Genomic DNA, 20,952 nt, shown 5'->3' on the forward strand with positions numbered 1-20,952 from the left:
ATGAAGTGGTGTAATAATGTTATACTCTTTTATCTTTTGTTTTATATGTGATGTAAGTGCCTTAAGGTGTTTGGACCCCAGGAAGAGTAGCTGCTGCCTTGGCAGCAGCTAATGGGGATCCCTAATAAATACAAATACACTCAATCCATCCACCTCTCTCTCACTCTGATTCATATCCTCCCTGCTGTAAAGACGGACATCTAGACAGCTATTCTGTCTCAGTCCTCTCCTCAGACCAATCAGCAGCAGTCTCACTGGGGTGAGCTCTCTGAATGAACAGTGAATGGCTTGGAGAAACGTCAGAGATCCACACACAGACAATAAAGAGTGTGGAGGTAATTGTGTGGGCAAGAGTCTATGAATAAAAAATATATGAGCAGCCACACATACAGGTACACAGACTTGCAGACAGACACACACACACACACAGACATATTACACACATTTTCCTACTTACTTCTATAGTTTCACTATAGACCCACTACAGTTGGTAGAGCATGGCGCTTGCAACGCCAGGGTTGTGGGTTCGTTTCCCACGGGGGGCCAGTATGAAAATGTATGCACTCACTAACTAAGTCACTCTGGATACAAGCGTCTGCTAAATGACTAAAATGTAAATGTACAGTATATGACCCAAGCACGCTTAGAAAGTCAAAAGTATTCTCTGCTAGAACCACATGCATGCCATTTCTGGTAAACCACACAGACACTATGATTTTGCAGAAGACAGATTCTGGAGCTAAATCCACTTCAAGCGCATAGCTGGGGGAAACCCCATAGAGCACACCAGTCAATGAACCTCCACATGGAGCTAGCACCCCACTAACCTCCAAACCTTTATTCCTTTACTCTGTCTGGGAACAGTAATGAAAGCAATATTACAGTAAAGCAGGGTAATGAAGGCTATTGTAGTACGGTTACAGAACAGTACATTACCGGCGTAGTGGTTGTTTAGCAACGCGTTGGTGGTTTTAGAGTTGCATGCTGGGGCCACAGACACCGAGCCCTCCTCCATTCTCCTCTCGCTGCACACACACACACACCTCTTCCTTGACAAGATCCAGGCAGCTTCCTCCCTTTTCTACAGTCTGAGAGTGTGAGTGAGTATGCTGGCCTCACCGATACACGTCTGCTGTGTGTGTGACTGTGTATATACGTGTGAGTGAGTGGTAGAATATTCCTCTCGTCGTCTTACGCAGTCCAGTTTTTCCTCGCTCGCTCTCTTTTTCTTGAGTCTATTTCCTTTGTTACTTTTTCTACCCGGTACTAGTCTTCCTTGACTGCAGACAGAAGGCTTTTAGTCTCCCCCTCGTTCTCTCTTGTATGTGTCTGCTCTCTCCGACATACACTAACACACAGTGCCACCACCGCACGCTCACACAAAGCCCAGAGTGAATGAGCAAGAGAGTGAGGCAGGAGGAGAAGGAGATAAAGATTTTTAAAAAGAAAATCTTGGCTGGCTCAGGGAGTGGCTAAAGCCGGGCTGAGCTGCTGCTGTTGGCTCACAGATTTTTAACCTCTGGAGTGCCGACAGCAATAAAGCTCTTGTCAACACAGAAATAGAGAGAGAGAACGAGGGAGAAATACAGGGAGAGGAGGAGGGGGAGACCACGTCGAGGTGTCAAATTCCCCCTCCCCCCAGGAGCCCTGCAGGAGTCCCTATACCCTTCTCCCTTCCCCCTCTCATTCGCTCTCTCTTCCTCTCCTTCTCTCTGCTTACCTAAAGTCTTACAGACTACTTTAACACACCTCTCACCATCACAGGGGTCCCCTTACAGGACTGACACAGTCCTATACCATCATCATACCCACTTAACCTACCTTACGTCTGACAAGAACCGTACCACCCTAATCACTATGCCACCTTTATAACTCGGCCATTCAATAAATTAATTCCTAGATCTTATTTATGTCAAGGTTATAACATCACTCTAGAATAACAATGATATGATGTGAATGTTCCTTGTTGAGATTATGTAAAATAAGACATTGGTGGGAATGGGTTCCCTTTTCTCTGTTTCTCCTTCCTTCTTTTCCTCCAGTCTAGTCACCAGTCCGTTTTCTGTTTTTTTTTTCTTCCAAGTCAGAGTGCTGTCTTGAAATAATTCTCTCTCTTTAATTTTCTCTCTCTCATTCTCTTTCTCTCTCCCTTTATCTCCCTCTTTCTGTTCTCTCTGTCCTCACTCTCTCCCTTTCTGGCTGTGCCCTGCAACAGTGCCCCATTCACAAACAGTGGAGAGTTAAATGGTTTATTCTGGTTTGTAGCCCGCCATCGCCTGGGACCCGCTCTCCCTCTGAGCCTCAAATTCACAAAACCCTGCCTGTGTTGTTTTTGAATGCTGGCCCACTAAGGCACAGGGCTGAGGTTCGGTTTCAACTGTGTTCTACGTAGCTAGCAGGAGTAGGCTATGCACACATGTGCAGTATAAAGACCCACATACACGTGAACATGGTCATGAAGGTTCACCAGAACGCCTATCTACACACGATGCACACTGTTCCACCCAAACTTTGATAGATTCTTAGTGAAAAATAGACAGCAACACACTGAATGGGTTTGTTTAAAGAATGTTTTCTATCATAGTGCTCTCTGCTTCCCACTCAGACCCAGTAGCTCATTTACCTATGTGGCTGCCAGCCAAAGTAGTGTTGCACTTCTGTTGTCATCTGATAAAAATGAAGCAATTTTCTGCAAATGTGTTACACTAATCTATTTTCTGTGATGAAAACGATAGTTGCACATCCCTGATCTCTCTATTGAAGCAAAAAAACACTTGACTTTCAACATAAAACACACCCCCTGTCAATACACAGCTGGACTCACCTGCACCCACTTTCTCCTGTTGTGCTATTTAGAAACAAACACGTGACTGGCTCAACTGTGCTGGGGAACTAAGTAAAGTTTATAATGTAAAATAATGTGACAGGTGAAATAAGAACGGGATCTGCTTTATCTTCTAACGCAGGTATTTACTTAAAAAATAGCTACAAATATTAAAATGTATTGAAAAACTTCAAATAAATAGTTTGAACAGTATTGACGGTACTGAAAAACCATCCCGTGGCCATTTCCAAATACCCCAGTATACGGTATATAAGGTATACTGCCCAAGTGACAGACAAGTGAACTGTTGTGAGGTCAAAAGCCAGCACACTGAGTTCTCGGGAAGGGACAGTTTCATCTCATACCTAAGCACAGTCAAGTCAGGTCAGCCCCCGTGGCCCCTCAGACATGTGAAAACACAACTCCCAGCATGCTTTGGGAGCTAGACAAGGATTTGTGACCATGTTCGCAATCATTCCCAAAACAATTTACTGAAAATGTGCTGTATATGAATGTTCCTGCTCTCTACTGAAAATGCCTGCTCGAATATTAACTGCCATCTGAAGGAAAATGAAACCTAAATGTGTAGGGGGAACTGCAGTAGTCATCAAAATAGAGCTGACAGGAAAGAGTAAGGTGGCAGGAAAGCAGAGCAGGACCTTGTGTATACACACACACACTTCAAACTGAAAAACTGCAATCAGAACACTTCAAATCAAATGTTATTGGTCACATACACGTGTTTAGCAGATATTATTGCGGGTGTAGCGAAATGCTTGTGCTTCTAGCTCCGACAGTGCAGTAATATCTAACAAGTAATATCTAACAATTTCACATATACCCAATACACACAAATCTAAGTAAGGAATTAATTAATAATATATACATATATGGACGAGCGACGTCAGAGCGGCATGGACTAAGATACAGTAGAATAGTATAGAATACAGTATATACAGTGAGGGAAAAAAGTATTTGATCCCCTGCTGATTTTGTACGTTTGCCCACTGACAAAGACATGATCAGTCTATAATTTTAATGGTAGGTTTATTTGAACAGTGAGAGACAGAATAGCAAAAAAATCCAGAAAAACGCATGTCAAAAATGTTATAAATTGATTTGCATTTTAATGAGGGAAATAAGTATTTGACCCCCTCTCAATCAGAAAGATTTCTGGCTCCCAGGTGTCTTTTATACAGATAACGAGCTGAGATTAGGAGCACACTCTTAAAGGGAATGCTCCTAATCTCAGCTTGTTACCTGTATAAAAGACACATGTCCACAGAAGCAATCAATCAATCAGATTCCAAACTCTCCACCATGGCCAAGACCAAAGAGCTCTACAAGGATGTCAGGGACAAGATTGTAGACCTACACAAGGCTGGAATGGGCTACAAGACCATCGCCAAGCAGCTTGGTAAGAAGGTGACAATAGTTGGTGCGATTTCTCGCAAATGGAAGAAACACAAAAGAACTGTCAATCTCCCTCGGCCTGGGGCTCCATGCAAGATATCTCCTCGTGGAGTAGCAATGATCATGAGAACGGTGAGGAATCACCCCAGAACTACACAGAAGGATATTTTTTATTTATTTTAATTTATTTCACCTTTATTTAACCAGGTAAGCCAGTTGAGAACAAGTTCTCATTTACAACTGCGACCTGGCCAAGATAAAGCAAAGCAGTGCGATAAAAACAACAACACAGAGTTACATATGGGGTGAACAAAACATAAAGTAAAAAATACAAAGATAAAATATATATACAGTGTGTGAGAATGTAGTAAGTTATGGAGGTAAGGCAATAAATAGGCAGTGCAAAATAATTACAATTAGTATTAACACTGGAATGATAAATGTGCAAGAGATGATGTGCAAATAGAGACACTGGGGTGCAAATGTGCAAAATAAATAACAATATGGGGATGAGGTAGTTGGGTGGGCTAATTTCAGATGGGCTGTGTACAGGTGGAGGTGTTGGCTTTGGGGATGACCAGTGAGATATACCTGCTGGAGCGCAGACTACAGGTGGGTGTTGCTATGGTGACCAGTGAGCTAAGGTAAGAAAGGGATTTGCCTAGCAGTGATTTATAGATGACCTGGAGCCAGTGGGTTTGGCGACGAATATGTAGTGAGGGCCAGCCAACAAGAGGGTACAGGTCACAATGGTGGGTAGTATATGGGGCTTTGGTGACAAAACGGATGGCACTGTGATAGACTACATCCAATTTGCTGAGTAGAGTGTTGGAGGCTATTTTGTAAATGACATCGCCGAAGTCAAGGATCGGTAAGATAGTCCGTTTTACGAGGGCATGTTTGGCAGCATGAGTGAAGGAGGCTTTGTTGCGAAATAGGAAGCTAATTCTAGATCTAACTTTTGATTGGAGATGCTTAATGTGAGTCTGGAAGGAGAGTTTACAGTCTAACCAGACACCTAGGTATTTGTAGTTGTCCACATACTCTAGGTCAGACCCGCCGAGAGTAGTGATTCTAGTCGGGTAGGCGGGTGCAAGCAGCGTTCGGTTGAAGAGCATGCATTTAGTTTTACCAGTGTTTAAGAGCAGTTGGAGGCTACGGAAGGAGTGTTGTATGGCGTTGAAGCTCGTTTGGAGGTTTGTTAACACAGTGTCCAATGAAGGGCCAGATGTATACAAAATGGTGTCGTCCGAATAGAGGTGGATCCGAGCTTCACCAGCAGCAAGAGCAACATCATTGATATACACAGCGAATAGAGTCTGCCCGAGAATTGAACCCTGTGGCACCCCCATAGAGACGGCCAGAGGTCCAGACAACAGGCCCTCCGATTTTACACATTGAACTCTATCTGAGAAGTAGTTGGTGAACCAGGTGAGGCAGTCATTAGAGAAACCAAGGCTATTTAGTCTGACAATAAGAATGCGGTGGTTGACAGAGTCGAAAGCCTTGGCCTGGTCGATGAAGACGGCTGCGCAGTACTGTCTTTAATTGATTGCGGTTATAATATCGTTTAGGACCTTGAGCGTGGCTGAGGTGCACCCATGACCAGCTAGGTAACCGGATTGCATAGCGTAGAAGGTTCGGTGGGATTCGAAATGGTCGGTGATCTGTTTGTTAACTTGGCTTTCAAATACTTTCGAAAGGCAGGGCAGGATGGATATAGGTCTGTAACAGTTTGGATCTAGAGTGTCACCCTTTTGAAGAGGGGGATGACCGCGGCAGCTTTCCAATCTCTGGGGATCTCAGACGTTATGAAAGAGAAATTGAACAGGCTAGAAATAGGGGTTGCAACAATTTCGGAGGCAAATTTTAGAAAAAAAGGGTCCAGATTGTCTAGCCCAGCTGATTTGTAGGGGTCCCGATTTTTCAGCTCTTTCAAAACATCAGCTGTCTGAATATGTGTGAAGGAAGCAGAAGCAGAAGCAGAAGCAGAAGCGGGGGGAGCATGGGCAAGTTGCAGCGGAGGGTGCAGAGCTGGTGGCCGGGGTAGTGGTAGCCAGGTGGAAAGCTTGGCCTGCCGTAGCAAAACGCTTGTTGAAATTCTCGATTATTGTAGATTTTTCGGTGGTGACAGTGTTTCATAGCCTCAGTGCAGTGGGCAGTTGGGAGGAGGTGCTCTTATTTTCCATGGACTTTACAGTGTCCCAAAACTTTTCGGAGTTAGTGCTACAGGATGCACATTTCTGTTTGAAAAATCTAGCCTTTGCTTTCCTAACTGATTGTGTATATTGGTTCCTGACTTCCCTGAAAAGTTGCATATCGCAGGGGCTGTTCGATGCTAATGCAGTACGCCACAGGATGTTTTTGTGCAGGTCAAGGGCAGTCAAATCTGAGGAGAACCAGGGGCAATATCTGTTCTTAGTTCTGAATTTTTTGAATGGGGCATGCTTATTTAAGATTGAGAGGAAAGCACTTTTAAAGAACAACCAGGCATCCTCTACTGACGGAATGAGGTCAATATCCATCCAGGATACCCGGGCCAGGTCAATTAGGAAGGCCTGCTTGCTAAAGTGTTTTAGGGAGCGTTTGACAGTGATGAGGGGTGGTCGTTTGACAGCGGACCCATTACGGACGCAGGCAATAAGGCAATGATCGCTGAGATCCTGGTTGAAGACAGCGGAGGTATATTTAGAGGGTAATTTTGTCAGGATGATATCTCTGAGGGTGCCCATGTTTACAGATTTAGGGTTGTACCTGGTAGTTTCGTTGATAATTTGTGTGAGATTGAGGGCATCTAGTTTAGATTGTAGGTTGGCCGGGGTGTTAAGCATATCCCAGTTTAGGTCACCAACCAGTACGAACTCTGAGGATAGATGGGGGGCAATCAGTTCACATATGGTGTCCAGGGCACAGCTCAGGGCTGAGGGGGGTCTGTAGCAAGGGGCAACAGTGAGAGACTTATTTCTGGAAAGGTGGATTTTTAGAAGTAGGAGCTCAAACTGTTTGGGCACAGACCTGGATAGTATGATAGAGCTCTGCAGGCTCTCTCTACAGTAGATTGCAACTCCGCCCCCTTTGGCAGTTCTATCGAGTAGGAAAATGTTGTAGTTGGGGATGGACATTTCTGAATTTTTGGTGGCCTTCCTAAGCCAGGATTCAGACACTGCTATGACATCAGGGTTGGCGGAGTGTGCTAATGCAGTGAACTTAGGGAGGAGGCTTCGGATGTTAACGTGCAAGAAACCAATGCTTTTACGGTTACAGAAGTCAACAAATGATAACGTCTGGGGAGCAGGAGTGATACTGGGGGCTACAGGGCCTGGGTTAGCCTCTACATCACTAGAGGAACAGAGGAGGAGTAGAATAAGGATACGGCTAAAGGCTTTAAGTACTGGTCTTCTAGTGCGTTGGGTACAGAGAAAAAAAGGGGTAGGTTTCCGGGCGAAGTAGAATAGATTCAGGGCATTATGTACAGAAAAGGATATGGAAGTATATGAGTACAGTGGAGGTAACCCTAAGCATTGGGTAACGATCAAAGAGATAGCATCACTGGAGGCACCGATTGAGTCGGTCTCCGCGTGTATGGGGGGTGGGACAAAGGAGCTATCTATGGCAGGTTGAGCTGGGCTGGGGGATCTACAGTGAAATAGTACAATAAGAAATAACCGAAACAGCAATAAGAAAGGCATATTGAAATGGGAGAGAGGCATAAAGCAATCACAGGTGTTATTCGAGAGCTAAGACAACAGCTGGTAATGACGACAAAGTTTGGGCTGAGGCTAAACATAAACAGGATGCGGTACCGTATAAAGGAACAGTCCAGCAGGCATCAGCTGTATAGCTGAGTTATCATAAGGTCCGGTGAACAGCAATAGGAGAGTTCGGAGGTAGTTCGGGGGCTGCTGTAGCACTGGCGAGCAAGAGGCCATGGCTAGCGTGTGCTAGCGGGTCGGGGCTAGCAGATGGATCTTCGTGGTCGACGTCGTAACGGGAAACCTGTTGTAATCACATCAGACGATTTCATCGGCAGACCAGTCGTGTTGGATCGGCGGGGCTCCGTGTCATCACTAGGAGGTCCAGTCCGGTTGACAGAGAGGTAGATAGCCGGAAGAAGGGCCTGGCTCACGGCTAGCTCGAGGCTGATTAGCCAACAACAACGTCCATTTGATTGCAGCTATCTAGCTACGATGATCCGGTGTTAAAGGTCCAGTGAATCAGTGATTCCGGCAGAAAAAACGATATGTTCTGGGTCGATAACGCGCAGTGCAGACTGGCCGATAATAGTCCAGGCTAGAGCTGGCTGGTAGGTAGTGCAGGCCACGGACAATGGTGAGAAACCGCTAGCGGTGGCTAATGGCAAGTAGCTAGTTAGCTGGCTACTCCCGTCCGGTAGACAGAGAGGTAGATAGCTGGGATATGGACCTGGCTCAAGGCTAACTGGTGCTTGCTTCAGGTGCAGTGGTGATTAGCCAAACAGCAATATTCGGTTGCGGCTAGCTAGTTGCGATCCGGTGTTAATTTCCAGTGATTCAGTTATTCCGGCAGAAAATCCGATGTTCTGGGTGAAAACCGCTACCGGTGGCAAATAGCAAGTAGCTAGTTAGCTGGCTAGCTGGTATCAACTGGATATTCTAGATAAAAGGTAAGTCAATAATAGAATCCGTTCCACATTGAGTGAGGCGGATTGCAGGAAAGTATATTTTGTAGAAGGATGAAAAGTGTGATAGGGAAATATGTACGAAAAATACAAAAAATACAAAAAAAAGACTATTTACACAGACACACAACAAAGAACACGACCGCATCTTGTCAATGATCTCAAGGCAGCTGGGACCATAGTCACCAAGAAAACAATTGGTAACACACTACGCCGTGAAGGACTGAAATCCTGCAGCGCCAGCAAGGTCCCCCTGCTCAAGAAAGCACATATACAAGGCCATCTGAAGTTTGCCAATGAACATCTGAATGATTCAGAGGAGAACTGGGTGGTCAGATGAGACCAAAATCGAGCTCTTTAGCATCAACTCAATTCGCCGTGTTTGGGGGAGGAGGAATGCTGCCTATGACCCCAAGAACACCATCCCCACCATCAAACATGGAGGTGGAAACATTATGCTTTGGGGGTGTTTTTCTGATAAGGGGCCAGGACAACTTCACCGCATCAAAGGGACGATGGACGGGGCCATGTACCGTCAAATCTTGGGTGAGAACCTCCTTCCCTCAGCCAGGGCATTGAAAATGGGTCGTGGATGGGTATTCCAGCATGACAATGACCCAAAACACACGGCCAAGGCAACAAAGGAGTGGCTCATGAAGAAGCACATTAAGGTCCTGGAGTGGCCTAGCCATAGAAAATCTGTGGAGGGAGCTGAAGGTTCGAGTTGCCAAACGTCAGCCTCGAAACCTTAATGACTTGGAGAAGATCTGCAAAGAGGAGTGGAACAAAATCCCTCCTGAGATGTGTGCAAACCTGGTGGCCAACTACAAAAAACATCTGACCTCTGTGATTGCCAACAAGGGTTTTACCACCAAGTATTAAGTCATGTTTTGCAGAGGGGTCAAAGACTTATTTCCCTCATTAAAAATGCAAATCAATTTATAACATTTCTGACATGCGTTTTTCTGGATTTGTTTGTTGTTATTCTGTCTCTCACTGTTCAAATAAACCTACCATTAAAATTATAGACTGATCATGTCTTTGTCAGTGGGCAAACGTACAAAATCAGCAGGGGATCAAATACTTTTTTCCCTCACTGTACATATGAAATGAGTAATGCAGATATGTAAACATTATTAAAGTGACTAAGATACCGTAGAATAGTATAGAATACAGTATATACATATGAGATGAGTAATGCAAGATATGTAAACATTATTAAAGTGGCTAGTGTTCAATTTCTTAAAGTGGCCAGTGATTTCAATAGGCAGTAGCAGCCTCTAATGTGCTAGTGACGGCTGTTTAACAGTCTGATGGCCTTGAGATAGAAGCTGTTTTTTGTCTCTCGGATCCAGCTTTGATGCACCTGTACTGACCTCGCCTTCTGAATGATAGCGGGGTGAACAGGCAGTTGCTCAGGTGGTTGATGTCCTTGATGATCTTTTTGGCCTTCCTGTGAAATCGGGTGCTGTAGGTGTCCTGGAGGGCGGGTAGTTTGCCCCCGATAATGCGTTGTGCAGACCGCACCACCCTCTGGAGAGCCTTGCGGGCGATGCGATCGCCGTACCAGGCGGTGACACAGCCCGACAGGACGCTCTCAATTGTGCAGCTGTAAAAGTTGGTGAGGGTTTTAGGTGCCAAGACACATTTCTTTAGCCTCCTGAGGTTGAAGAGGCTCTGTTGTGCCTTCTTCACCACACTGTCTGTGTGGGTGGTCCATTTCAGTTTGTCAGTGATGTGTAACCCAAGGAACTTGAAGCTTTCCACCTTCTCCACTGCTATCCCGTCTATGTGGATAGGGGGGTGCACCCTCTGCTGTTTCCTGAAGTCCACGATCATCTCCAATGTTTTGTTCACGTTGCGTGAGAGGTTATTTTCCTGGCACCACACTCCCAGAGCCCTCACCTCCTCCCTGTAGGCTGTCTCGTCATTGTTGGTAATCAAGCCTACTACTGTCGTGTCGTATGCAAACTTGATGATTGAGTTGGGAGGCGTGCTTGGCCACACAGTCATGGGTGAACAGGGAGTGCAGGAGTGGGCTGAGCACGCACCCTTGTGGGGCCCCAGTGTTGAGGATCAGTGAAGTGGAGGTGTTCCTACCTTCACCACCTGGGGGTGGCCCATCAGGAAATCCAGGACCCAGTTGCAGGGCGGAGTTCAGACTCAGGGCCTCAAGCTTAATGATGAGCTTGGAGGGTACTATGTTGTTGAATGCTGAGCTATAGTCAATGAACAGCATTCTTACATAGGTATTCCTCTTGTCCAGATGGGATAGGGCAGTGTGCAGAGTGATGGCAATTGCATCGTCTGTGGATCTATTGGGGCGGTAAGCAAACTGAAGTGGGTCTAGGGTGGCAGGTAAGGTAGAGGTGATATGATCCTTGACTAGTCTCTCAAAGCACTTCATGATGACAGAGGTGAGTGCTACGGGGCGATAGTCGTTTTGTTCAGTTACCTTTGCTTTCTTGGGTACAGGAACAATGGTGGCCATCTTGAAGCATGTGGGGACAGTAGACTGGGATAGGGAGAGATTGAATATGTCCGTAAACACACCAGCCAGCTGGTCTGCGCATGCTCTGAGGACGCGGCTAGGGATGCCGTCTGGGACGGCAGTCTTCCGAGGGTTAACACTTTTAAATGTCTTACTCACGTCGGCCACAGAGAAGGAGAGCCCACAATCCTTGGTAGCGGCCGCGTCGGTGGCACTGTGTTATCCTCAAAGCGGGCGAAGAAGGTGTTTAGCTTGTCCAGAAGCAAGACGGTCTCGACGACGTGGCTGGTTTTCCTTTTGCAGCCTGTGATTCTGTAGACCCTGCCACATACATCTCGTGTCTGAGCTGTTGAATTGCGACTCCACTTTGTCTCTATACTGACATTTTGCGTGTTTGATTGCCTTGCGGAGTCAATAACTACACTGTCTTTATTCTGCCATATTCCTAGTCACCTTGCCATGGTTAATGCAGTGGTTCGCGCTTTCAGTTTTGTGCGAATGCTGCCATCTATCCACGGTTTCTGGTTAGGGTAGGTTTTAATAGTGGGTACGACATCTCCTATACAGTTCCTGATATACTCAGTTACCGTATCGGTGTATTTGTTTGTCTAAATTATTTTCGCAAGCAACCCGGAACATATCCCGGTCCGCAGGATAAAACCAATCCTGAAGCGTGGATTCCGATTGGTCAGACCAGCATTGAATAGTCCTTAGCACGGGTACTTCCTGTTTGAGTTTCTGCCAAGGAAGTTAGAAGCAAAATGGAGACGTGGTCAGCTTTGCTGAAAGGAGGGCGGGGGAGGGCCTTGTAAGCATTGCGGAAGTTTGAATAATAGTGGTCCAGAGTTTTAGCAGTGCGAGTACTACAGTCGATATGTTGATAGAACTTTGGCAGCCTAGTCCTCAAATTTGCTTGTACACCTTTCAAACCTAGTGTTGCACAATATACCGAAACTTCTGTACTTTTCGATACTAGAACATGAAAAACGGTTCTGTACTAGAATTTTTTGTTGCTTTCGGTATTTCTGTCAAATGTGTCTCACATCATCTACTGATTGAGAGAAGATCAAGTCTGTCTATAAGCGCAGCCGATGTCCCCTTATAGTGTGAGAGCACCGTGCCTGCTCCACTTACTCATTGCTAGCTCTAGCATGTCCTGAGGAACCACTGCACTCACTGGGAGTCTGGGCTGCATCACCACTTATGCTTCACATAAGTTAACAAACTTGAATAATGCTACACGGCCTGTAGAAATGTTGAAAATGTACTGTTCACAAAACAATGTCCATTACAGGTTAGAACACTTTACAATGTAATAAGTTACCGGTAACTTCCAGCTTTGTAGGCTAACTTTCCTCGCTAGCTTACAGCTGAAGCTAACATAAATTCCCTACCCTAGTACCTTGTTTGTGATAATATGCAAACCAATGGAAAATTTGCTGATTTCAAAGCTGATTGTCACCAAAAACATATTCATTCACTTCGTCTCCCCCGCCTCACATCTCTCCCAGTCAAGATCATCTTTGCATGAGCCTGGAACTGACTGTGTGTGAATGATATCATGGGTCTTAAAGAGACAGCACACACTTTTATAAAATAAGATATTTCTTCTTTTATGCAAATGTTGTTGATAAGTACAATACAATAAGTTCCAAAATAAATGGAAGGGCAACAGAAATCCCCATGAAAATCAGCCAAAACAAGCTCAATAACTCAATGCATGCACACACTCCTATTGAATATGTATTCAACTGTATTGTAAATAGGCCTAGGCTACATCTTGATTTACCTAGTTTATCAATAGACTACAGATTTACCATTCAAATAAAATATCACCATTATGTTGTACTTTATTTATTTTTGTTAAAGTGATTATATATGATTGTATAATTCATTCATTAATGCATACATTCAAAAATGTCAAATGTAATGATATTGAACTCAAAAGATCTGTCTGGAACAAGTGCCATTCTGTGACTTTGGCTAATAAGCCTTCAATTTTTGCTGTGTGTGTGTGTTTAATAATAATAATTTAGTGGATGCATATATTTGTCCTTATGTGTGTGTTTTTTTTGCATATCCCACTCTCCCTGAGACACTCGGAGAGTGGAGTCGCGGCCAGGGTCTGCCATTATCAACAGCGACACTGGAGCAGTTAGGGTTAAGTGCCTTGCTCAAGGGCACATCAAAAGATGTTTCACCTTGTCGGAATTCGAAATAGCAACCTTTTCGGTTACTATCGTGATGGTATTGAGTATCGTGATACTAAACCTGGTATTGAAATAAACATTCTGGTATCACTATTCAATCCAATATTTTTTTCCTGCCCACTTTTGCATGCCGCCAACTTTTTGCAGACTTTTCTTTAAATATGAAAGGTATTGCCAACTACAAAGCCTGTACTTTTATTTCTGCCAACCGACCTAGTCATGATTGCGGAAAAGTTCTGCCTACGGCTTATTAGCTGTAATACATTGGCACACACTACGCTCTTTGCTCTTGATGGTTGCTAGGCAGCGCCAATTACTAGGCTGTTACCATCCTCCTGGCAGTTCTAATCTTTGCGAGGCATGTCACTTCGCCCATCTCTTTGCATAGCCCACCACTAAGCATGCACTGTTTTCTTAAAAAGGTCCCCAACAGTCATTGTGATTCCCATATAAAATAGCCTTCTGAGGGACTCAAATATCACCCCTAATATTTGTTTTGGATATAAATGCTATTTTTGGGGGGACAAAGTAATTTTGCTCTCATGGCTAACTACCGGGAAGTTTGAAAAGACAGACTGAGTGGGCTGGGAGCTAATATTCATGATCTTGCCTTGACTGACAGCTCTGAAACGCCTATGGCAAGCAACTTGGATGCAGTGAGCAGTATTGCAGTAAAATCATCTCAAACCATTTTGGTAATACACAAAGCAACTCAAACAACATTGAAATTGCATCATTAAATGTCAAAAATGTTTTATACATCTTCCGTTTGGCATGTCCCTTGTGATGCATTTTACAGCAGCATTGACGGATGTGTTGACTTGACAACTGCGTCAGAGTTTTGAACGACCCTTCCCCCGCATTGTTCAATGCTGTTTGAAGACCTAGCTAGCCAGTAACTAGCTAACACCAGACACTGATGAAAGGGGAACCCAAAGTATAATTCCCATTGATTACTAGCGTAAACTTTTAATTATATTTGCTGACACCCTAGTCTAATTTTGGCACCAGTAGAGTAACTATCTAGCTATATAAATCACGCCCCCTGCAAACACGCCTTCTCCGATGCTGGTTACAAGGCAGTACTTATTTAAGTTAGGTAAGAGAATATCATGTTACCATTGGTGTATTAAAGTAAGAGAGTTAGGGTGATGTCACCCTATACCCTTAATAATCCCACCTCCTGAATCCAAGTGTTTGACACGGGGGAGGGGACCAGTAACTTTATGATCAAACTTGATCAATGTAGAAGCAACAGTCATTTGTCATACTTGATTCATAGACTTTAACCACAACTGGATGTATCCATAAAGAATTACTGTAGGAATGAATATCGCTGAATGACGAAAATATTGGAAGAATGTAGGCTAACGCAATTGAAGGCATGTATCAAATTGTTGCTTATTGCAACGCATTAGGAGATAAAGCAGATTGTGTTCTTCATTTCACCGGTTACATTATTTTACATTATGTAGTTCACCAGAACAGTTGAGCCAGTCACATGTTTGTTTGTAAATAGCACAACGGGAGAAAGTGAGAGCAGGTGAGTCCAGCTGTGTATTGACAGGGGTCACGTTTTATATTGAAAGTCAACAGTGTTTTTTTGCTTCAAGAGTGATCAGGGACGTGCAACTATAATTTTCCTTCACAGAAAATACATTAGTGTAACACATTCAGCAGAAAATAGCTTCATTTTCATCAGATGACAACAGAAGTGCAACGCTATTTGGCTGGCAGCCACACACGTAAATTAGCTTACAATGAAAAAGCAAGGTCTTTTTGCCAAAACAATGCATGGCCATCATATTTCTAATGTTTAGGCTCATCATGGAAAGAATGTAGCCTGCTACATTTCATAATGTTTTGCTTAAAGTTTGTGCTCGTTAGCATGTTTAGTTGCCGCCTCCATGGAAATTCATTATTACTTGTGATAATTCTGTTAGCATTCTGATAATAGACGCCCAATGGGCTTTTTTGCGTTTTTTGGCACCCCCTTGTGTACTAAACCTGTAATACCGTTGTCATGATGTGACTTTCATTAATCTGATGAATGTTATTTATCGAATCAACTAACTATGTTTAATTGTCACTCGATTAAATTAATAATGTAATAATTAACTAATTAAGATTTTGAGGCACCATGGAAGAAGTTGTTTAACGAGTTACCATCTGCCGAATTAAACTCTTATTGATAACAGTCACATATTAATAATTACCTCATATCAGTCTCATTCTGAAAGTCGCATAATCCTTGGATACGCAAGAACCCTAACCTTACTTATGAGTCAGCAATTCACAAATTGGCTTAATCATTTATTTACTAGCTAACTAAATAATAACACAGAATGCATAGATATTTAATACATGAGAAAAGTCCCTAGCGGACTAACAGCAGCATGACTGCTTGGTTATCAAAAAGGGAGGGGTCAATAGAAGGAGGGAGAGAGGGACAAAGAGAGTCAAACTTATCGCTCACGGTAATCAGAATACTTAGCACCCTAACCACCACACGTTCGGAGTAAGAAACCAATGAATGGATTTATGTGTTTGCAGCTTGTCTATCTCTGTTGACCCAAGCCCTCTTGGAAAGGAGGTTTTGGCTGGGTCTTCGCTCAGCTCACTTTTAAGGCTCTGATTGTCAGAAGGTCAGAGGTCACAATGTCCTTATTTTTAGAGCTTCTCAGGTAGTGAAGTGTTTGTTAGAACATATACTTCAGATGCACTAATGGTTGTCTGAGATGGGATTCTCCTTTCTTCCCACCTTGTGTCTTTAGTCAAAGTTCCAGACAACTTTACATGTACAGCTGCAGACTGCCAATGCTTTTTGGTCTAGTGAGTTTCTTCTTCACCTCATGTAGAAATTCAAAGTTCTAACAATTTTCAGCCATGTAGCCCCAGCTACATGCTTTCTGGTCTTTCTGGTCTAACCATTTTGTAACATTTAGCTCACGCTTCACGTCTGCTGGTCTTTCTCATTCAAAGTTCTAACCATTCTAAATGTGCAGTCGCCACTCTCACGTTTTCTGGTCTAAGGTACATTTTGTTACCAAGGCTTTTTATCCTCGGGTAAAAAGGGGGCGTTCCATCACGCCGACACAATGTCCGTGGTCCCTTGGGGTGTGGTTACTGACTGGGCAAAAGTTTATATGAAAAACTATTATAATTAAAAGACTAAAATCACATTCCTATCTTCACCAAAATACTCTCATACTTAATCATATGTTTTATACAACATTTAGATGTAAAGTTGACAAATAGAATGTGTACACTTTCCGAGTTACAGTTATTTCTTGATCCCATCCTTAATGACGTCACAAAATAATTAACAATATGACATGATTATTCTTTAGATCCCCACTGACCATTCCAAACATTCGGATGTCAGGAATATTGTTCCAGTGTTTACTTTTTGGACTTAAAAGTTTTGGCAGCAAAAGTCTTCTGGAGACCAAGCACATTCCTTTACCAATACTGGAGAGCAGGAGAGAAATGACCTTCCTGCCTAATTTATGACTGCGTGTTAAGGTGTCAAAACCGGCCCAGCCCCCCTTCCCCTCTTCTGTGGGTGAGAGGGTCTGGTTGTCGTCAGCCATTTGCCAAGCTGATCTGAGTCCTTTGATCCTCAGCCAGGAGAGTAATGACCGTCAAATCCCAGGGTGACAGAAGGACGTTATGACGATATGAAAATCTGGATACCGCCAAACCCTAGAAGAATGCAAAAGGTGCAATTTCAAAATTTCAAATCAGTTTTCCTCGTCATGTCAGTCATTTCCTACCTTAGAGAGCTATTTATAACTTGTCAGAAATGTCCAGATTAACTAGCCCATGTTAGCTAACGTTATTTTTTGCTAGGTTTTTTAGCCCATAGATGTTGTTGTAATCTTTGAGTCACTCAAATATCACATGAATATACATTAGACATGGCAAAACGTATAGAATTGCAAGAAAAGTATCTTTAAAAGTGCAAAAGTATCTCTGAAACCCATGACAAAATGTGTAGAATTGCAGGAAATAGGCTTTAAACCTGGACAATTGTCTTTCCACCAACAAGAGGGGTATGAACAGTTTGTGTCATGAACCGTACTTGTGCCCATAGAAATAGACGTGGTGCGGCAGGAGGGGAGATGTTCCCCAATGCTGGAAAGGGGGCCTGAGTGAAAAACCCCTGAACTAGATGATAATTTCAGAACAGTTTTGATTAGGGACAGCGCCATCACACTGCTTTCAGTCTTGATAAATGAATCAATGTCAGATTTTTCTTTTTACTGAATCTTCATTTGGATATTGGTTATATGCTACAATTAGGCCGGGGAAAGGTTAGCTTAGTTAAGGTGAGTGCATGCTCATGATCATCTTGTCTAGTTGGCTCATTTATTAGCACTGATCAGAACATTTTGACAGCATGTTATGTAGCGTAGCCCTTTACACTCGTAGTTGGCATTTTTCCTATTTTGTTGCCTTACAACCTGGAATTAAAATCGATTTTTTGGGGGTTTGTATCATTTGATTTACACAACATTCCTACCACTTTGAAGATGCAAAATATATGCACGCACCACTTTTCCATTATTGATTTTTTTGAATTTTTTGAAACAAGTTATTTTTTTCATTTCACTTCACCAATTAGGACTATTTTGTGTATGTCCATTACATGAAATCCAAATAAAAATCCATTTAAAATTGTTTTACATGTAAACTTTTGCCCAGTCAGTAACCACGACCCAAGGGAGCAAAGATATTGTGTCGGCATGATGGAACGCCTCCTTTTTACCCGTGGATAAAAAGCCTTGGTAACGAAATTTACATTTCGACCAGAAAGCGTGGAACTGTGGCTACACGGCTTTAAATGGTTAGACCAGCAGATGTGAGGCGTGAGCTAAACGTTAGAAATGGTTGAAACTCTCAGACCAGAACATTGCCGGGTTGCTACTGGCGTGTAAAATGGTGGGAAACTCTGAAACTCTCAACCTCTACACGAGGTGAAGAAGAAGATAAACGCAGTAGACCTTAGCATTACCAGTCTGCAGCTGTACATGTAAAGTAGTCTAGAACTTTGACTAAAGACACGAGGTGGGAAGAAAGGAGAATCCCATCTCAGACAACCGGGTGCATCTGAGTATCTGTTCTATTTGAACCCTCCACTCCAAGCCAGGACAACTAAGGACATTGTGACCTCTGGTGGACAACCAGAGCCTTACACTCATCGACACCTTCCCCAGATTGGTTTCAACAGAGAGACGACGAACAAAGACAGACACGTAAATACATTAATGAATTATTCTCAGAATGGGCGGTGTTTAGGGTGCTAAGTATTGTGATTACTGGTAGCGTAGCTTCCAAATGTATGTACGATAAGTTTGACTCTCTTTGTCCCTCTCTCCCTCCTTCTTTATCTACCCCTCCCTTTTCTTTGATAGACCATGCTGTTGTTAGTCCGCTAGGGACCTTTTCTCATGTATTAAGTATGTATGTATTCTGTGTTATTATTTAGTTAGCAAGTAAATAAATAATTACGCTTATTTGTGTATTGCTGACTCATAAGGTTGGGGTTCTTGAGGATCCAAGGATTATGCGATGTTCAGAATGAGACTGATATGAGGTAACAATTAATAAGTGACTTATTGATATATAACATATGTATCTTATAGAGTTACATTCGGGAGATGGAAACTCTACAAACAACTTCTTCCGTGGTGCCCCAAATCCTAAGTAGTTAATTGTTACATGATTAATTTAATTGAGTTACAATTAAACATAGTTAGTTGATTCGATAACTAACAGTCATTATATTAATGAAAGTCACGTCACGACCACTCTATTCATATATTTTGAAAGATGAGACGTTGAAGATTATAATAAATAACGCTTTGACGTCATACAAGCAAGCCAAACACCAAAATGTGCACTTCACTTCACATTTCCATTTTATAATTTAGCTAGTCATGTTGGCAAAAGAACAAGCTTTCAAATTATGCCCACCTGACCCAGATTGTGATTTATTATGGACCGTTTTTGAATTGTGTAAACAAAAACAGTAATTGTGTAAAGGAGGAGATGAAACAACTACAAGTGTACTTGCTTTAGTTCCTCAAAGGAGAGCTCAAAAAAGCACCTTATAGTTGAAGATTCTTCTTTGAGTCATTAAAGTGCATTGAAATTACTGAGGAACTGTGCGTCCTTTGGAGACGTGTGTGGCCACTTGGAAACACCAGTTAGTCCTCTCACTTAAACCCTTGTCATTATTTTGTCTTATGTTTCACCTAACCCACATTTTTCAAGAATATTCTTATCATGTTACTGAATGTATCCAGAGTATTTTCAGATTTCGTTATCAACAGATGTGGGTGAAAAGTACAGTAAATGTCAAATGCACATAAAATCAACAGTGTAATGTTTGGATTCAGTCTTGTGTCAGGTGAACTGTTGCGTCCTCACCATTGGTTTAATAATTTTCCAATAATCTCCAAAACGTTTAAATGCTACCATGGTTATACATTCCATATTTCTTCTGTAAGGAACATTTCAATTTAGCCCCATCCATATAGGCCAATTCCCACAAGTGTAAGGGGGTTAAGCAAGTGGATTATTTTGCTATTTACTCGCAGTCGCTTAGTAGCCTAGGCCTCCTCTTGATCAAAAGCCTGTGACTTGTCTGATCAATCAATGTGATTTTGTTTCACTGAATCTCCGTCTGTATATTTGGTTAATTGGTCTCTCGCTGGGCAAATAATTGGAGGTGTTAGGCCTATAACTCATCTATTTGTTTGCTCATCTACCACTGATCAGAAACATTTAGCATGCAATAATGTAGCCTAAATCAAGTGTAGTTTGTGAAATATAAACACAAGCGAGACTCGCATGCTTTTGAAAATATAGAATGCTATTATTGATTTAATATATTTATTTAATAACAAACTATTGATTTAATTTACATGGCACAGCCTTGTACACTTTAGACTGCACAGACTAGTAGTATAATTAAACTTAAAATATGCTATTCTAATATTTTGGGGGAAAAAATGTATTAGTCTTATAATGTTTCTTAGGACCTGCCTAGACGAATGAATAATGGATTTCTTTGTGATGGTGTATATTCAATGGATTTATTAAAATAGTCAGTCATCGGCCTATGCCTACTCCCACTCCTAAACTTACTGGCATGTGCATGGGAGGTAAAAAAGGCTTATCCTGGCAAGAATGTGGTAAAAATGGCACTGTATGAATTGGGTTATTAAAAACATTGCCCGTTTAGTTTTTTACAGGCAACATACTTTGAATCCTATGTGAAATAAGTATTACACTACTCTATTACTCTCTCAAACAAAACTCCTCACCATGTTGGAGGCTAAAATGGAGT

General features: G+C 42.7%; 1 protein-coding gene across 5 annotated transcripts in view; it reads right to left on the reverse strand.

Moving 5' to 3' along the window:
- LOC121569407 (echinoderm microtubule-associated protein-like 4) overlaps positions 1-20,952 on the reverse strand; it is a 116,476-nt gene that overhangs the window by 70,918 nt on the left and 24,606 nt on the right. Inside the window, exon 1 of one of the 5 annotated variants that reach the window (XM_045214236.1) lies at positions 937-1,443. The exons of 1 other annotated variant lie outside the window; for it this stretch is intronic. In XM_045214236.1, the coding sequence (XP_045070171.1) occupies positions 937-1,015 (79 nt within the window). In that variant the 5' untranslated portion in view covers positions 1,016-1,443. Of the gene's footprint in view, positions 1-936; positions 1,449-20,952 lie in introns of those variants that run through there. 3 more of the 5 variants (XM_045214235.1, XM_041880341.2, XM_045214238.1) reach the window with 3 other exon arrangements.

The sequence above is a fragment of the Coregonus clupeaformis genome, unplaced genomic scaffold (assembly GCF_020615455.1).
Source record: "Coregonus clupeaformis isolate EN_2021a unplaced genomic scaffold, ASM2061545v1 scaf0220, whole genome shotgun sequence".
NCBI lineage: Eukaryota > Metazoa > Chordata > Actinopteri > Salmoniformes > Salmonidae > Coregonus > Coregonus clupeaformis.